At 39.9% G+C, this 19294-nt stretch overlaps 1 protein-coding gene across 6 annotated transcripts in view; it reads left to right on the top strand.

Annotated features, from left to right (window-relative positions):
• Positions 1–19294, top strand: part of DAB2IP (DAB2 interacting protein) — a 211994-nt gene that overhangs the window by 34204 nt on the left and 158496 nt on the right. For 2 of the 6 annotated variants that reach the window (XM_052814272.1, XM_052814271.1), the window contains exon 1: positions 9819–10199. The exons of 1 other annotated variant lie outside the window; for it this stretch is intronic. In XM_052814272.1, coding sequence (XP_052670232.1) covers positions 10079–10199 — 121 coding nt within the window. In that variant the 5' untranslated portion in view covers positions 9819–10078. Of the gene's footprint in view, positions 1–9818; positions 10200–19294 lie in introns of those variants that run through there. 3 more of the 6 variants (XR_008239251.1, XM_052814268.1, XM_052814270.1) reach the window with 2 other exon arrangements.

Here is a 19294-nt window from a genome sequence, read left to right as displayed (position 1 = left end):
ATCATTGGATAGCCCTTTGCAGGTGCTCGAAGGAAAGAGTTAGACGTGTGAACCCAGTAGAAGACAGTATATTGGAAGAATAAAGGATATAAATTCCGTAGGAAGAGTTTTTGCTGTAGCTTTTTCCCTCTAAAAATATAGTGGGCCTATTAGCAGAATGGGTATATATAGACTAGATAGTTACTCTTGAGAGTGGAAGAGCTGTATGAATAACTAGGAAGATAAGCAGAAAAAATTCTATTTGAACTGATACTGCAATAGAAGACCATTACATCATCATTTGGCAGGAATAACTGTGTGCCTTTCTAGATGTTTTCTAACATTGTTATTCGGAGTGTCATTTATCAGATTATCAACCAGTTCTGTGCACAGAGCTTGTGAGATCACTGAGGTAAACACCTAGCAGTGTGATAATTTGCAGGGGTGGATCGTGTCTTGGTAGAGCTTGGGGACTGGAGATGTTAGTTGTTTTCACTGAGGTTCCACACTTAAAAACATCCCATCCGTGGTATTGCTCTTAGATTGTTTTTCATATTTCTGTTATTTTAAGGAAGGTCTTCACTTTCTGCAATTAGCTGAACTTGGACAATAACTTCTCTCAGACCAGCACTGCGGTGTTGTGCCAGAAGAAGGACCATAAATTAAAATAAACCACCCTCACAATGATATTTAAAAATTGATTGCAGGATTTCCAGTTGGTTTTGTAAACTGGTCTTTAAAAACAATAGCTACGTTTTCATTTTTTAACTTTTTAACAGAGTATTCTTTTAAAATAGATGGTGTTTTCTGTCATACACTGTCATGTAAGCCTGCTAAGGAACATGGCTAAAGAACATACTTGCCAAAATATTCCTTGGAAGAGTAATCTGATGCCAAAAAGCAAGTAAAACAAGCAACTATATTTGTAGTGTAGTTTGCAAATTATGTGGCAAGGAAAGGAAGAAAATAATCTGTCACATGAAAAATGAAGTTTGGATTGTGTGTATATAAATCAGTGATTTGTTATATGCACATAAGATCATTATCAGGCATTTCAACATGAATTGGAAGTGTCTAATCTATTAATTAATCAGGAAGTAAGTTTTACATAGCATGTGTAATCAAGTTAATCTTTCATTTCACTTGTCAACATAGACGCTGCTTTCAGTGTGATGTTATCATGAGATTAAATACCCCACGTGTTGATTCATACTGCTGTGTAAATCTCATGTGTCCTTATATTGCACTTTGGAACCAGCTACACATCCAGAGGTGAGCATAAAAGTGTCTGCTTCCCTTGGAGCAAACTGGATTCCTCAGATTAGGTAAATGTTGTTTGTGCACAAAGTGAGTTACTAGACTCCTCTAACACCTGTAAAACCCTTTTCTTCTCCCCACCTTGAGTTAAAACAGAGTAGACTTCCATGCAAGGAAGGATAGTGAAGCCCTGCAGCAACTTTCAGAAAGGTTGGTCTTTTTTTCCTGACCTTTTAGCACACCACATTGAAAAGCCATTCTATTAGAACACATAATAAATACCTGAGACTTCTGCTTATAATAACTAATAAATTCAGCATAGGAAGCCAGTGATGCCAAACTTCTCTCAACTTGTTCCCTGCAGCAACACAACAGCAAGTTTACTACTGAAATACAAAGTAAAAATATTTTTAGCAGCTGCTTTATTTTGTTATATGAATATTTTGATCAAGGTTAATGCAGAATACATAGTTTATTACAATAATTTATTATTACATCTAATAATTAGATTCCTAACCTAAAGGTAATGATTCTTTTTTATTTAAATTTGCAGATAGGAAAGTAAAGATGAGCATCTAATTCATGTCTGCATAGGTAGGGAGCAGCATGTGAATGTGTTCTTTGTATTAGCATTGATAACTAGTAATAATAACTGAATAACAGAATTCTACATGCAAGCTGCTCATTAGATGTTAGACTTCCCTCTTTATTTCTGAAATTCTGTTCTTTCTTCCTCAATGGCACAGAGTAGTCTGCTAGCTCCTGCTTTCTGCAAGACATGACTGGCATTACTCGTCTTTTACAGTTTGTCTTCTGCATTACCTATTGCAATGTTTAAGTCTTCTTTGATCATAAAAATCAATCATCTAGGCTCCCTTTCACACAAAAGGTTGGACCAGATGATCTTTTGAGGTTCCTTCCAGCCTGGGCTATTCTGTGATTCTAGTCTGTGATTCCTGTACCAAAAAAGTTGCGTGTCTCTGCTACTTACCATGAATAATAGAGACTGCGTCTGGTCAGGATGGATAGATGTCTTCAGAAAGACGAAATGACCAGAGTTGAATTTGGAAGGTGCAAACTTTGGGAGGCTGTGGTTGGTTTGATCTCCGGGAAGTGTGGAGCCATGCACCTTTAAGCTGTCTGAGAGCTGTCTTCCACAAGTTTTGCTTCAAAGCTGTCTTAGAAAACACTGGATTTTCAGTCAGTTATCCTCCAACTATCTTTTTAATCTTACCCATTGAGCACATATTGAGTTCTCATCACTCACAGGAAATCTTACACACCTGCACAACAGTGAAAAATTGGAGAGAGGGCAGCTCACAGAGCCAACATTCTTCTGGAAAGCAAGATAGATGAGCTGTTTAAAAGGTGGTTAAAAAAACAAGATAAGGACCTTTTATTTTTTAAATAAAATAAACAACAGCTTTCCTATGCTGTGATGTTTTTGTAATATGTTCCATTTTTTCCCCTCAAATTTTCAATGTGAGATTTGCAGGATCTTTAGTATCTTCCAGTTTATTTTTTCACAGTAAATAAGCCGATTTTCCCATTTTTACTGTACTAGAAAAGTGGTAGGGACTAATGTAAAAGTGCTTTTTATTTCCAACTGAAACAATAACAAAAAAATATTTTACAAATCCATTTTTTTCTGAATATTTCATTTGAACAAAAAGGTTGTTTTTGAAATAATCATAATGGCAAAAAAAAAGTGCAAGGAGAAAAAAAGCATTACCGTGTGGTAAATATCATGGTTAATATTAGCACAAATCTGGGGAAAAATTCCCATCATTGTGTATTATTGTAAATAAAAAGTTTCTCAAAAGTTGTATTACAAGACTGAAGTGAATCAGCTCGGGGCGATCCAGACAACTTCCTTCATTCTCCTGTTGACAAAAATCTCGTTGAGTCTCGAGCACTGCTGGTACACGGTGCGTTTGGTGTCTGCTGCGTAGCTCCTCCTGCGCTGAGTGGGAACTAGCGCCAGTGTCGTCCGTCAGAGGGAATTCTTTATGGCAGGATCCTTCTGCTAAAAGGAAATGTGTTTGTTTTAGTCTGGCTGGCTAGGTGACCCCTGTAAATAGCACTGTTAGCTCAACTGTACTCAGAGAACGAGTAAAAGAGTTTCAATGAATACATTCAAGTTGGCTGCAAGTTGAGTTCACAGAAAGCCCCATGGGTCAGCTTACAGAGGTCATAGCAGAGAACTGCTTTAATTTTGTCTTGGAGAAGGAAGTGGGAGATCTTTGGAAACCCAGACCTGAAGTTAATCTGTTAATCACTCAATGAATCATTGTTAACATTTTATTTTAGTAATAAGGTTTTTTGTAAAGAATAATCAGGCTTAAACAAATATTTCCTCCCAGCAGCTACTCATGGAAGACGCATGGTGCTAGGAAGTGTTGTACAGTTCCCATTTATGCATGAGGAGCTTTGTTTGATGGGGGGTTTTGTACAAGATTTTTCTTTTTGGTATAGGAATTTTTGCTACACAATGGAGACTTTACACTCATGGGGTTTTTTTCTCCTGGGTTGTGGAAGGCAGCAGGCTGTTTTGAGGCACAGGATGTTTGATCCTGGTAAAAGTTTCTTCTTCAATTTGTGTTGGACTCCATGTGCTTAATTACTTCATTAGGTCTATGGAAATCATAGCACAAATCTTAAGATAGATTTTGACTTTCTAAACTTTCTTAGCATCATTACCAGTCAGGTCATAAACCAAGTTATCTGAGTAGAGTATTCTTTATCATCAGGAATACACGTCAATAAATTTAGAGTAAGTTAACTGATTTTATTTTGGTCTCCCCCAGCTAGCTGAAAGCTGATTTGAAGAAGTTTATGTTCTTTAGCTCTATTGTTCTGTTGGGAAGTAGTCAGGAAACATGTTCTGCTTTGAGGTCAGTCTGTGTGTTTCTTCCCTGTTCCCTTGCAGTACATGGCACAGGAAACATCTCCAATCGGGTTCTCAGACACACTGACTCTCCTTGGCGTTACTGTAACCTGCCCGGGGACTGAGCAGCCCTTCCTATGTGAATCACTTTGTGTGTTTTTCACAAAGCACTACACGTCCTTCCAGACAATGAATAACATGTTTGTCGACCTCCTGTTTGCCTGTTCCACACGGATTTGGAGCTGGTATGTCGTACCGAATTCCCACTGTCAAGAAGCTGCCTGCTGTATGCAGAAATCAAATGTGGTCCAAAACTCAGCTTGTTGATAAACTTGTTGAGAATTAGAGGTAGAATTCCTAGGCTCTATTTTTATTTCTCTTGCTTCCTTTTTTGTGTGTGATATTTGACGAACTCTTTTATTTACATTTTAAAAATATATTATGACTAGTTCTTAAAATCAGGACATTATTTATTAGAAGCAAATAACTGAGTTTCCTGCTTAACGTTGGGCACATTCCTTTGATTAATTTTTTTTTACCTAAGTGAAAAAGAGGAATTTTATATGTTTTAAGTCCATTAAAAAGGTGAACAAGTATTTGCAAAAGCATCTATGCTCTGTTGGATGAAAGACACTGTAGAAAATAAATTTATTATTATGCTTAATACTTATTCATCACAAGGGGATTGTCTTGAGAGAGCGAGGAAGCTCCATTAATTCTTTGGGCAAGGACTAAGGGATCCGGGGTATACGCCTAGCTCTGCCCCAGCCTTCCCACGTGACCTTGTATAAATCACTTGGGGCTTCACTTCTCCATTCATGAAATGGGCATGGTAATTATTATGCCTGCGGTGTGTGCAATAGTGTGTGCATTTAGTTAGATCATAAGTACTGTGGAGAAGGAATCATCTCTTAATTGGTGGTGTATGCAGATCCCAAAACAATGTGACATTGATCTTTTTTTGCATCTCTGGGCACCGCCATAGTAAATATGTGGTAAACATACTGACAGTAAACAATAGTAATTGTATGTAGGGAGCACTAATGCTAAAAGAATTCATGCCCTGATTTAACTTCTGTAAGACCTCCTGAACACTTGTTTAATATTAAATTATTCAGATGCACATTCTTCCTCTTGCCTTTTTTATATGGCACTGCTTTTTCTACTCATTAATATCATTAAATATCTATATTATGTGTAATGACTACTTTCTATTTACATTTGGATTTCATCACCATACAGACAGCAAGAGTATTGCATAGCGTTTTGGTAGCTATGACACCATTCAATAAATAGAGAGCAATGAATTAAATTTAATGTAAATGTTTATTTCTCATTTTGATCCCAAATCTGTGTACCACCTTGTTGCAAGGCTATCAAAAAGTTGCTACATTCCACCTAAGGTGGTAAGGAAATTAATTTGCCTACGCGCAGTCTTAAAATAATCATTGTTTTCCATTAAAATATTAAGAAGAAGTAGTTTACTTTTAATTGTGTGTATGAAACTTTCCTTTTTAGGTCTTCAAACAAATATGTCACTGAAGATTTTGGTGTGGGTACAGCTGAATTAAAAGTTAAGTTATCCTTACACAAAGGAAATTACCTTCCTCTCTGGCTCTGCATATGAGCTTATGTATCTCTGGTAGCCTTGAGGCATTAAGCCTGGAAATCTTCCAGCTTCATAGTATGCTGAACTGAAGACGGCGATGGACTTGTAAGCAAATTCAAGCAGGCACATCTTGAGAGTGTCTAGGATCACTGGCAAGAACACTGTTATATTTCTTTTATGTATTGAAAGACAGATATTTTGTAGAGATTATTCCCTTATTCCTTTTGCCTCGGATTGTGAAATGAATATAATCATTCTTCAGAGGTAGTGTAGTTAGTGACAGGGAAATCTGGGTTGCAATCTAATTTTTTTCAACCTCTCGATGATCTGTCTGCAGTTCATTGATCTAATGCAAACTAGAAATTAAGCTGATATCCACCACTCCTCCCTTTACTGGCCAAGGCAAAACCTTTTCTTGTTTGTTTGTTTTAACTTTTGAAAGCCTCAGTTCAGTTCTTTGTGGAAAAAATATGGGAAACTGAAATGAAATCACTACAGCTGCTGTCTTCCAGAAGGTAGTCTAAATTCAGAGGCCATTAATTACGTATGTGGACAAATCAGTGTATCCTCATACCTGTACAAATAGAGCTTTTGGGGCCAGGCTGGGCCCCACTGACAGAGCACGGAAACTTTCACTTTCAGAATAAGGAATTCAAGTTCCTTGCCATAAAATCAGAGGGAGTTAAGAGGAATGATTGTTTCCTTCTAAAGCCCTTTGGGAAAGCAAGAGGTTTAATGGTAGGGGCTGCCTTGGGAACGCGCGTTCTGAAGTACAGTCATTATTTTCCCAGCACAAAGCAATAAACAAATTATAAAAAAGGCAAGTGTTAGCCGCTGGGGAGGCATGGCTTCTGTCGGCCTCCCTGGACTGAGCAGCCCCACTATAGCTGAGCAAAGCCTCAGGCAACAGCCTGCTTCTTTTGATGTCAAAGCAAACAAGCCAATGTTTGTGTAGCTCTCCATCTCAGAACTTATTTTGGTGCTAATTTAAAATTTATTCACATGCTGTTAGTTTTGGTAAAGGAGTGAAATAAATCCAGTTTTAAGGCGGCTTAATGGCAGGATAACAGAAGTAGATGACAGGGGATGCCAGGTCAGCTGTGGGTGCTCTGATTTTCCTCTAAAGCTCAACAGTATATCAAACTGGATATTTTACTGAGATGTCACAGTTTGGTAGATATTTAATTTCATGGGTTAGGTTTGTGTTCGGTGTTGGGGAGGAGGAGTTTACACCCCCAAAATCACTGCTATGTTTGGCTCCATTTGCTCCTCTTATTGAGAGATTCAGCAGAGCCCATGACTGAACCCGTCTTGCTTTTTGGAGGGAACAGCCAGACTGTGATGTGTTATTTTAGAGATAGAGATTTTAATGTTGTCAACTTCCCTCCAGAGCAGTTAATATATCTAACCTTTGCAAGTGATAGATTCTGCTATACACAAAAGAGTGTTTGTATCAGGATGTGGCTTTCAAAAAGAAAAAAAAAGAAAAGAAAGAAAAAAAGAGCAGTGCTGGATTAATTGGAAAGGTCCAGACCAGTCACATTCCCTCCCAGATGGGTCATTCATTTTGTTCCTTGCTGCTACGTAGCATCTGAACTCAAAGCCTTCAAAAACGTTGTTGAAGTGAGAGAGACAGAGGCAAGCTGGCGAAACTTGAACAAAACTCCCAGGCATTTATGCTTTTATAGTAAGGCTGCTTTCTCTTGTCACGATAGTTTATAGTCCCTCATTAACTTCTCCTGTTTTATGGTCACCTGTATGAATGTTTCTGAAAGTACCAGGTTGATTAAAACTAAAAATCCCTAAACATGGAACAGATGCTTAAGTACCTATAGGTGAACGCACAGACTGCAGGCCCATCGTCCGGTATCTCCTGATCGCTTCCACCTGCTCACAGAGGTTGGGGAGATCAGCAGTGCCTGTGTCTCGCTGCATCCCAGGTGGATTGAGGATGAGTCACCTGGCTCCAATTAAGCAAAACCAAAGCAAGTGAACCTTCACCTTTTAGATTGTCTGAATTTGGGTGAGCTTTTTAAATGGTTTTGTTTAAACTTTCATTTCCATCAGTGCCTTTTTTTGCTGTTGGGAATGACTAAAGGAGAAATAAATTGGATAGGCTGTTTTAAAGACATTTCTAGTGACAAAAGCATAATTGAACAAGATTCTTTTAAGAGCTACCAGCTCAGTTGTTAGGACACAAAAATGCAGAGAGTCACCTGAATATTTGGCTTCTTGTCTATAGCAAATCTTTCAACTGAACCTCAGTATTTTCAGACTTTCCCATCACTGTCTTCTAGATGTTCTCAGCCCTGCTTGTGAATTGAATCAACCACAAAGGATGATCGTTCATCTGTTATTAATGGTTATAGTTGTTCCTGTATTTTTTGTTTGTTTTTTAATCTGCCCAAATATGAAAAAAAAATTATTCTGGATAACAAGGAGAGGGCAGATGTGTAGTAACTGAAGCCTTTTCCTTTTTGCCGGGATCTGATGTGGGATTGGGTGACTGATGGTGCCGGGGGTGGAAGCGGCAGAGGAATGTCCCTGTGCAGCATCCCCCTCCCCGAGCCAGGCGGGAGCCTCTGCTGTCCAGCTGGGATCTGCCTCCTTGACCTGAACTTGCCATTGCCCTCTTGATTGGCTCATTCCTGCACTGCCTGAAAGCTGGGCTGAATTCCTCACGTGTGGCCTCAAAACCAGGCATGGACTTCACTGAAGATCCAGGCTTGGCTTCTCCTCCTGGAAAGGCCTTTCTCAGCTGGTAAACATCATGGGTTTACTCCTCAATACATAAATAAGAAAATACAGGTTTTGTAGAATTCTGATGTTTTCCATGACTGCACGAGTTTGTGAAATCCTAAAGTTAAGGTGGCTGATTAGTGGTAGGGAAGGGACTTCTGTCCTGGTGAGGGTAGTGAAGTCTGATAGTTTCTGCCTCTTCTTATTGAAGGTACAACACAGTATAATCCGGGGAAGCTTTCAAACTTCTGAAGAAGCTCCTGCTAACTGGGGAACATAGCTTGTCCTCAGCCAAGCCTGTCTAGTCCTACAGCTTCACAAGACACCACAAAGATAAATTTGCACAAATGTCTGGGAAAAATGACAAAACTAGGACACAATGCAGAGATGTATTGTGCAAATGTCATTTTGCAGTTCATCCCACTCTGATGAGGTTTTCCTGTTATCTGCCAACTTGTGAGAAGAAGTGGCAGCACGTTAAGTTCTTGGCCACCATTCTGGTTTTCTGAAATGTTGTCTATCGCTCTTCCTTCAGAGCGCTTTTTGTGCTGGCAAGGGAAGGAGCTTAGATGAAGGATTCTGGACAATTCACTTCTGACCTTTTTAAACTGTAAATGTGGAGTGAAATTTTTTATCTGGTTAGTCAAATTTTTTTTCTTTTTCTTTGTTTCTTTTTCTTTTTTCCTTTTTCTTTTTTTTTCTTTTTTTTTTTTCCTTTTCTTCTCCTCCGTGACTTAAAGTGTTAATTCTGCCCATTGAAATGTAATTTTATTGAGCAATATGAGCCGGAGGCGGAATCTTCACTGCCATCAGAACCCAAATGGTAAATAGGCTCTTTCTCTAATTTGTGGGATGTGCTATAACTCAGTTTGAATGTTGAAAGGAAATGGGCCTCCAGGGGAGTCTGGAGCTCTGTTCATTCAACTTCTAATTAAAGTTTTCCCCTCTCAAGTTTCACTTTATTTTCCGGGGCTTTTGCTCCATGATGATTATTAACATGTGTCCCATGGCCAGGAAATCATTATACCCTTCCCCAACCCAGTCTTTCGTAGATACCTCCTGCTGCAGACCAAGCCGCCTGAAACTTCATCTCCGAAATGATCTGATGGCCAGGGCAGGTAGAAACTAGCTGGCACCCTAAGGCTCCCCAGCCGTTTTTATGCAGCAAGCTGTTGATTTTTTCCAGTACCGTTTGATCAGATGTTGCTGTCCGGCAGAGAGGATCCAGTCCAGGATTTCTTCCAGCCTATTCTTCACGTTTCAAGAGCCCAGGCCAACTCTGGCTTCCTATTCCAACTCCAGCAGGCTTATCTTTTTGGGGGCAGGAATTGTTAGTACAGTTTATCTTGCTTGCTGCAAGTCCTCCCTCAGCTGAGACATGTACTCTGGTGCTGCGTTCTTTTTTTTCCTCTCTCTCTCTCTTTTATGTTTTCTTCTTGTTGTTTTTCTTTTTAAATGTGTAAAGTGAAGAGTTCCTCTTCCCCCCTCTCCCTTTCCACTCCAAAGAACCAACCTCCAGTTAATTAAAGGCTGGAACTCTTGCTACTTTGCCAGAGGGGAGAGTGAACCTGTGCCTGCATGTGTGTGTGTGTAAAATAGATACAAAAATGTCAATGAACAGCAGGAAAAGTTCTGGGAGACCGTCTTACTACTATCGACTGCTCCGGAGGTCACGACTTCAGAGACAGCGAAGCAGATCCCGGAGCCGGAACAGGCCGCTTAGTAGGGGTAATTGCAACAACAGTTCTCTTTAATTGACAGTGCAAAGACGTACGTGCTGTTGCTTACAGGTAGCTTCGTTACTGTAGATAAGAATGACCAGTGTGAATATTTGTAAGTGTACCTGTTCCCTATGAGGCGTGTGTCGAGCTTTACAGAAGGTCAGTTGCTTGTGTAGTGCTGCAGTCATGTATGGGGAGGGAGAACTGCTTAATTTTAAGAGCTTAGCTGGGGGAGTCAGGCTTGGGTGCTGTTCCTTACAGGGGCTTTAACACCTTGTGTAACTCTAACTAACCCGGTCTTTTCAGTTATCCATGGTTCAGTTTTTTCAATTTGTATAATTAAGGTAACTACTTTTTTAGGTGAGATGTTTGGAGGCCTAACTGGTGATTATAAAGATTGGAAAATCCTTGATTAAGAGATGGTATCTATATGCTAGCACTTCTTGTTTTTCATGAGCTGAGTATCAGCGGGGGGTTTGAAATTACAAAGCTGAGTACAGTTTAGGGGTAGGATTTTCAAAAGAGCCTAAAGATTGTGGTCCTGAGGCACTGCGAAAACCTATGGGACTTGTATTCCCAAATCACTTTGCGCTTTTAAAAATCCTGCTCTAAAAGGGCCTATTTGTCCTCATCAGCAGGAGTTAGGTCCACAGAGTAATGTTTCTTTAGGGCATACTCACTCATGCAGCCCATTTATTCTACTTGAGGCAGCTACTGACCCAGTTGCATTTTTAAAATAAGCTATTCTGGCTTTCTCTTCTAGTGTGAAATAAATGTTTATTGATGCTTATGCGTATCGTTAAAGCAGTCAAAGAAGCAGGAGTCTTTGAGTCATTTTCTGTTGAACTGTCTTTTCAGAAAGGAGGGGAAAGGGTTGTGTTTGGCCTCTAGTGTGACAACCCAGTCATATTTATAATGTCTTGAGCTTAATCAAAGCCATTAACTAAAAATAACTTGTTTTGTTACTGCGTGAATAAAAAGCCATAGTAAAAAGCACCACTGCAACACTGCATCAGGTGTTTGTGCAAATCCAGGCTTGTACTTGTCTCACTGGAGTTAATTCTGATTTATGAAGTAGATTGTAAAATAGGCTCTAGCACTGCAAGATTTAGCTTAGTGCAATGTCCTCTTTCTTCTTTTCCTGGCATACAGTACTTTTTTCAGGATTTTGAATCATCACTGAGAAAACAATAGGAAGCTAAATCAGCCCCTGAGCTTCATCTTTTCCTTTAAGCAGGCAGTGTTTTTCTTTCCATATTGTTTTTTTTTTTGTTTTGCCTGTCAGGGAGGAGTGTTTGTAAACTCAAGAATGTAACAGTTCCCTTCCCCCCTTTATTTGTGTACTGTGCAAAACCAAAATATTTTACTGTCATTTCAGTCACTGTGACAAACTAAATGTGTTAGTTTCATTTAGGTAACCCAGTATGAACTTAACAGTGTAATTTGTCATGAACACAAGGAATATGCAGGCAGATTTGATGGAAATGGAAATCAACCCTAATGTTTGTAAGAAATTGGATTTGAACCAACTGAAATCTTCTTGCTGTTGATCTCTCCCTGAGTATTTTGTGTTTGTCACACTTTGTCTCTAGGATTCCTGCCTGCTAGGAGGATCATAATACTCAGCACTAGTTGAGCGCTTCTTATCTGTAGATCTTAAAGGGATTTGCAAATCTGGAGAAGAATTTTCCCTTTATTTTCAACATGTTTTTGTAAGAGATGCTGAAAGCAAGTTGTGCAGTGGTGGTGTCACACAGCAAGGTCATGCAATAGGTCAGTGGTAGGGCTTGGTCCAGAGTCTGGAATCACTGCCTGCTGCTCCAGCACCTTGGCTCCCAGTCTGGACAGAGTGAAAGAAGTGCTAGAATACAGCAACAGAAATACTTCCCTTGACAGTTTTGATCCCACTGGCAGGTTAATGAACAGGAGACTGTAGGGGTGTGGGAGCTATGGAGACTGCAGAAGTCAGAATGAGTTTCTAGATTTTTTGGGTTTGATGTAATGTTAATTTCCAAAACCTACAAGTCTGCATGAAGGAAGGAGCTGAGGGTCCCCTTCTCAAATGCTGATCTGCAGCGTAATTTGCTATCTGTAGCTAAGATAGTCATAGATCAGATATCCTTAGTGGGAGGTTGCCATAAATTCATGAGTATTGGAGTTACTGCACAGGAATTGGCAATGGTCTGTTTTGCCACGTGTGTTTCCCGGACATCCTCTTGGCAACTTTTTGCTCTCTCCAGTCTCCGGACCCTTTGCCAAGATCCCCACAGAGCCCAGGTAAGCCTGTGGCCCTAGCTGGAGGAGCAGTGATACCTGGAAGTTGAGCTTTTCCAAGGTGTGTCACTTCAGCAGATTATCAGCATGCATTTAGACAGGGAACTTGCTGAGGATCAGGCAGTTGTTACACATTTACCAGGGAGGAGGAGATCTCTGCTGGCATACAACCCTCTCTCCCCATCTGGAATCATTCACTGTTTGTACTGCATCAATCCTGGATGATAAATACCTGATGCCAGAGCTGACACTGGAGCACCCATGAGATGCAGGTGCTGCCATCTGCTGCCAGCATGGCTCCTCTTCCAAAAGCTGTGAGTCAAAGAACCTCTTTCAGCCCACTCTAGTTTATATCAGTCAGTCTCTTTGAATAAAGAAGAGGTTGTGTTTAAAAGCATATATTTATATACTGCCACTTCCCACTCTCACCCCCTGAGGGGGCAATGCCACCTATCCACGCATGCCCTTCTAATGAGCATTGCTGCATGAATGCTGCCTGCTGGCCTTTTGTAAGTATGGAGTGCAGCCTGCCCGAGGACGAACAGTAAAAGTCAGGCTGGGGTTACAGCTTGCACAGCTGCATCGCAGTCATAGGTGGTGGCTGTTATAGCTGAGACCTAGTTTGGGAAATTGGTCTTGCTTCCCGAGGTACAAAGAAAGAGGTAACCACTCCCTCCAGGAAAGTTCTGCTGTAGCGCATTTTAGATAGGCAAAGTGAACAGAATTTGCATTTTCTATGCAAGTATCTAAGGAAAGTAGGGGATTGCTTTCTGTTGGGACTCCAGATGGAGACAATCTGATGTAGCATGCAGAAAAATGTGTAGGGCTTTCAGCTGTTCGCAATGACAGCCAGCTTATTTGATGGTTTGTGTGATGGTATCCTCCATTCTAGAGTTCTCTGGTTAGCCCTGGTGCTTTTAACACATTCATCACAAGTTTCAGTATGTTTGCCAGTCTGTCCCTTTGAGAGGTCCAGGGCTAGAATAGTTGAAGAACAGTGAAACTGATGGGGGGGCAAATCAGACCAGAACAGAAAGGCATGCTATCAGGAGGCTCATGTGATCACGCCTCCAGCATGTTTAAATTATTGATATTTGATAATGGATAAACAAGACAGGTTTTACCCCACTGTTAATCTTTGTTAGAATGATGATAATGTCTGAAATCTCCTGGCTTTGCTTTCCACAGAGATTCAGGACACGCTGCAGGTATACGTTAGTTAAAAAAGCTAACTGCAGAAACCCCATCTCTGCCTTGGACCATCTGTTCAGCTCAGAGATGTGTGTAACTATATGAGGAATCATGGCAGTAATTATGATTACTACCAGGTGATCCATCTAATGTAGTGGAAGGTACTTGGGAGGCAGAGAGGGTAGAAGGAAAATTCTCAGTAAAAACAACACCTGCTTCTGCCTGCAGTACTTTGGTCTGTGGCTTTCTTCATGGTATCTCTGCTTCTACTTAATTATGGCTATAGTGAAGGAACAGGGGTCAGTGGCAAGTGTTCTGAAAATTCAGTTTGCTCATAGAAACTACTCATGGGTGCTCCATTCACAGTTTCATATCTGAGCCAAATGCATCTTTGGCTTCAGGTCTTTCTTCTGTAAAACTCTGTAGGCAATCAGTTGTCATCAAAGCTCTAAGAATTTGAGAACATTTTGAGTTCCTGATCTTGAAGGTTAGTGTTCCTGATACTTCTGCCTCTGTCAGCTCCTTGGACATAAATGTCTTGCTCTAAGTTCTGTTTATCACAAATGCTTTTCAAGGTCTTCTACAAAAAGGATTTTTATTAAACAGGCTTTCTTCTTCTTTTCCTTTGATGGCTGCTGTGAAGAGAAAACTGACTGATCTTCAGCAAAGCCCAGTATTTTAGTACACCAAACACTGAGAGCTTGGAGGCTAAGGTCAGACCGTTTTTTTTCTCAGCGCATGCTATTCAGATACACATCTCTTGAAAACGGCTGGAATTTAGTCTTTCTCCCTCTGTTTGATGAAATGAAAACCTTTTAAGTGATAAACGAAAGATCAACTTATACCCAAATAGCCAATACCTTAGAGGTTAAGGCACTCGCTGGGGACAAGGGAAGCAGAGACTTGAAAATTGTCCCAGCATGTAACAGAATGACATAACAACAAAGGAGGTTTTATTATATTTAAAGCTAGCTGATATTTCACACAATTCTCTCTAATCTTTCCTAGCTGAAAATCTATTTTGCAGCATGTTAACAGAAAGTGATGTTCAACCAGGAATGCCACGTGGAATTTCTTCCTTTCCACCTCTGCAGGACTTTGTCCTGTAGCCCAGGGCAGTGCCCTGGACACGACTGTGGGGAGACGGATTTCTGTCTCATTTGAAATTTTGCTCTTACTGAAAATTCCCACTATATTGTTAAGTAAGATTCAGGGTTCTGAAAGTAAATAATTCACATGAAATGTTTAAACAATACTTTGTTCTTTTCATGACCCACAATTAACTTTTCTTTGAATCACACTGCATGCCTTTCAGATTTTTCAAAGCATGTGTGTTTCAATGTATATCTTTTGTCTGCACTTACTCTAAATGAAGTTTAGCTTAGATAGTTCTAGCTATGGCAAAGGCCTGGGTATTAGAATACCTGCATCATATCCGAACCTACCTTTCCTGATAGATCGGTTTTGACCAGACCTGCATATCTCCAAAGAACAGTGCCATAATCAACTAATGAATGAATAAGCAAATAAGTAATTTGTCGTGTGCTGTCCAAACAGAACACGTCCCCACAATTCCAATGCCTTCTTGGGGGGGGGGGGGGGGGCATGCCAAACCAGTATGTGCCTATGAGCCTTGATTTTTCTTTTTGTGGTCTCTACTTTTAACAAATTGAATAGTCATTATGAATACAATATTACCATCAGAACTCCATATGTGCACCTGTCTATAAAGGGCACACATTGCTATAACCTCCTCTTTCACACTCCTGTTACTGGGTTGTCGTTCTGATCTTTTGTATTGCATCTAGATTGTTATATAATAAATTTGTTGAGAGACACCATATCTATCTGACAAACCTCTAGTAGCAGCTTTTAATGGTCTGTAAGACTAAAGAATATGGTTTTTTATTAAAAGAAACTGATTCTGCAGCAGCATGTAGAAATTTGAAATATACAGTGTTACCCTTGCAAATACAAGTATGCCTATGTGTTGCATGTATTTATATTGGCAGGCAGAAATCTGAGTAAAATGTTCCAGTTTTACTGTTGTTCCCTGACTCATATCCTACAAAATTTGACAAGATGAGTGATTTTGCCTTTTCAGCACATCTTTCTTTACCAGTGGTTGATACTGAATGAGGTATGGTCAGCAGGAAGTCAAGTCTGGAAAGAAAGATGAGCATAATAACATATTAATGGTCAATCTGCCTGGTCGATCTGGTCTCTGAGGCGAGACCGACTCACTGTACCTTGGGACTCCCATGTGGGCTGCCCTGCTGGCCACCTTCCAGTCATAAGCATCGGCGGGCAGCACTGGGATCATTTCAAGCTTAGAATCACTCTTCCCAGTCTTAATTTATAATTTACTTGATTTTAAGTTATAAGTTTTAAGTTACTCACTTTAGTAGCCAATCAAAAGTACAATTCTCTTCTATTCTATTGCCTTATATCCTGGATAGCTGAAGGGGTACATGTGTACACTTTGCCTGTCTCCTGTATGTGAGATTTCTTGAAGAATCCAAATCATGTGCCTTAGAATACCTATCATTTTTCTAAAAAATATTGCATAAACAATTTTTTTCATTTAATGACTGGGAGCAGGCAAGTGAAGAGTCCAGTAATAAACATTAGCAATAGGGTTTTTTTTTTCCAAGGGTGGTGTCTTTGAAATGTCAGGAAAAGGAGACCTTCCTGCTTTGCAGTTTTTAATGACCATTGCTTTGTTTTTCAAGTCTCTGTTGTGGCATTTTCTATTTCACCGCAGAACTCTTGCAGTTTTTCATTGAAATTTTAACAGCGTGGCTGACATGCCCATAGAAAAGATATGCAAAATTTTTTAAGCTGTACTGTTTGTAGGAAATACTCACTGGCAGCCATGCTATTTTTAGCACTAGTGCTCCAGCTGAGACTTTGCTGTATTTGTTCAATGCTTAATTGTCTAATAGAAATCTACACTAAATTTAATAACTTGGGAAGTAGTGCATGATGGAGGAATTCTTGAATTGTTTTGATATGAAAACAACAGATGTAGAATTCTAAGTATCCATTTAATAAACAAAAATTTAGAGTGAATTTATTGTCTATGGAGGCAAAGGTTAGATGGACCCTTCAGCAGGAGCACAGTGTCAGTAGTGCCTCGAGCTCTTTCTTTAGCACTTACAGTGCTGGTGGTGCCACACTGACCTACACCACCTCATTTAGAAGTATGTCAGAAATGCAGAAACATCAAAACTTAGTATTTTCTGTGACAAATGTGTCAATTCCTACTGGATTCAAAATTAATCAAGGTTTAAAACTTCCCATTAGGAGCCATTGGAAACACCAGAGTAAATCTCCAAGTAGCACTGGCCCTTCTGGTATTTGCATAGTAAGCTAGAAACCCACATGTAGTAAGATTTACAAATATCCCATCCCATCTTGCTGTCATCAGTAGTGGAAGGAAGAGCCTCTATTTCCAAAGACACAGACTTCCTGATAAGCCATGTTGTGTGTAACCACTGGTCAGTGCTGCCATTTAGTGTCTGGAGCTCCAGTGCAGTTAAACCATAATATTGTGCCCAACATGCGATGTTAACAAACTATGGGGTGGTTTTTCGAGTATGGTTGGGATTTGGGGGACCAGTTACTTCATTTGCTTGTGGCAGTATGAGGTAACACCTTACTGTTTATTTACTTTTCACCTGTCCTCTTAATGACAATTTCCTGCATTTTTGAGAGCTTTGTATTTCCCTCCTCCTTTGAATTCCAGGTGTTATAACTTCTGTCAGATTTTAAGAGGAACGTTGCAGAGGAGGTGATTTAAGAGTTGCTGGATATGGAGTTTTGATAGTGAGACACTAAAGGGGTAGGGGAAGGAAGGGAAGGAGAAGAAAGACAGGAGAACTGTAGGGAGTAACTTGGAATGTGGGGGAAGGCTCATGCAGGACAACACAGCCACCTCGATTCAGTGTCAGCAGCTGTAGCTGTGTATGTGGGCTGAGGCAGGGGCAGCGAGCTTTGCAAGTCAGATAAACAGCTTGAAAAGAAGCAGATTTGACTAAAGAACCCAGAATCTTGATGAAATTGGGCAACGGGGAAGGTGTATGTGTCTGCTGATACCTTTAGTGTGGGCTATGTGTCCATTGTGGTGTTTGTGGCACTAACCAAAACAGTAAATGTCTTCTGAATATCTTCATGCATAATCAAAACACTACCTTATAACAATTGTTTGATTTTCTTTAGCATGTTTATGAGAACTGCAAATACTTCATGGACTTGAAAGAAGCCTTAGGTAGATGCATTCTTATTTAACCAGTGAGGTGTCCAGAGATAACTTGCAGGAAATCCCATGCATGGTCAATGACAGAGTAATGGCACAAACTCCAGTAGCTCTGTATTCTTGTCTGAGACTTTCCTTTTGCCCCAAGATAGGAAGAGAACTCGGGAGTTTTGACTCTCATGTTCTTTCTCTAAAATCTTGACCATAGTCCCATACCTGAATGTCCCATGGTCCCAGCAGCTGCACCTTTAAGAGGTAACTAAATATAGCAACAGTCTTGATAAAATTGTGAGAATTGTCAATACTGCTTAAGAGTAACTTGGGAAATTACTATCCAAGGAACAGCTCATTTAATGCTGTGACAGAAATTTGGAAATTGTACCAGCAACTTTCAGGCAACTTGAAGATTGACTGTTGTCTCTTTTTGCTCATCTTTTGCTTATCTCTATTTTAAGTCCTTTCCTTCTGGTAGTAACCTCACTTTCCCCTAACAGCATTGCTAAGAGGGACTGATTACTCTGAAAGGAAATAAGTAGCAGAGTTGCTCCCAAGTAATGCAGAGTGAGTTTTTATCTAAAAGCCATAGGTAATAAATGAGAAAGAGGTTAAAAACCCTGGTCTGAGTCCAAAAAAGAATTGCTTCCAAAAGCGTGCTTAGAGGGGTTTCAGCAGGCTTTGCATGATCTCTTATGTATTAGAGTAAGTTTGTCTCCTTACAGCTGTGGCAGTCCAAACAATTTAGACACAGAGCTGCCTTTTAAAGCTTTTAAACCTATATTTCCCTTGAAGGTCTTCTAGTGTGCCACTAATCCCTTAAGTTATTGCACTGAAGGCACTCTATAATCCTTTAATTTACTTTGCTCTCAACAGAGACGGGAACGAGCTGGGTCACTTTCCATATTTGGGCATTATCAGTTTTGCTTTTTTTCAACTCAGACACTAGCTGAAGGTAGTTTGCTTTCCTTTTAAACACTGCAGAGAATATTTTAAATTTAGATATTAATTGCTTGTGTGTTTGTGTATATGTGTATTAAAAAAGGTACACAAACCCCAGAACTTTCTTACTCATTTCACTGTTTTATACAGCCTTAGGGTCAGGCTTTTAAACTGAGTTTCCTCAGGCCCTTTTGGAAATCAGCGCATGTAAAAATTGATGGCTTTTTGAAATCTGTGAATTCATACCCAATATAGAGCTGGTGAGGGTCAAGAAACAGTGTCAGCCACAGGTAATTTCTGGAAGCCTCATCTCCCCAGACCCACAGGAGACAAAGCTTCTGACTAAAATTTCTTTGGTGGTGCTGAAGGTAAAGCTTTATGGTGATGAGTAACACTAGGCAAGTGTTATGCTTTTTTTAACATGCAGAAATACTATAAAAGGC

Source organism: Harpia harpyja, chromosome 19 (genome assembly GCF_026419915.1).
Source record: "Harpia harpyja isolate bHarHar1 chromosome 19, bHarHar1 primary haplotype, whole genome shotgun sequence".
NCBI lineage: Eukaryota > Metazoa > Chordata > Aves > Accipitriformes > Accipitridae > Harpia > Harpia harpyja.
Note: the sequence above shows the minus strand (reverse complement) of the source record. Positions and strands in the feature narration are given on the sequence as shown.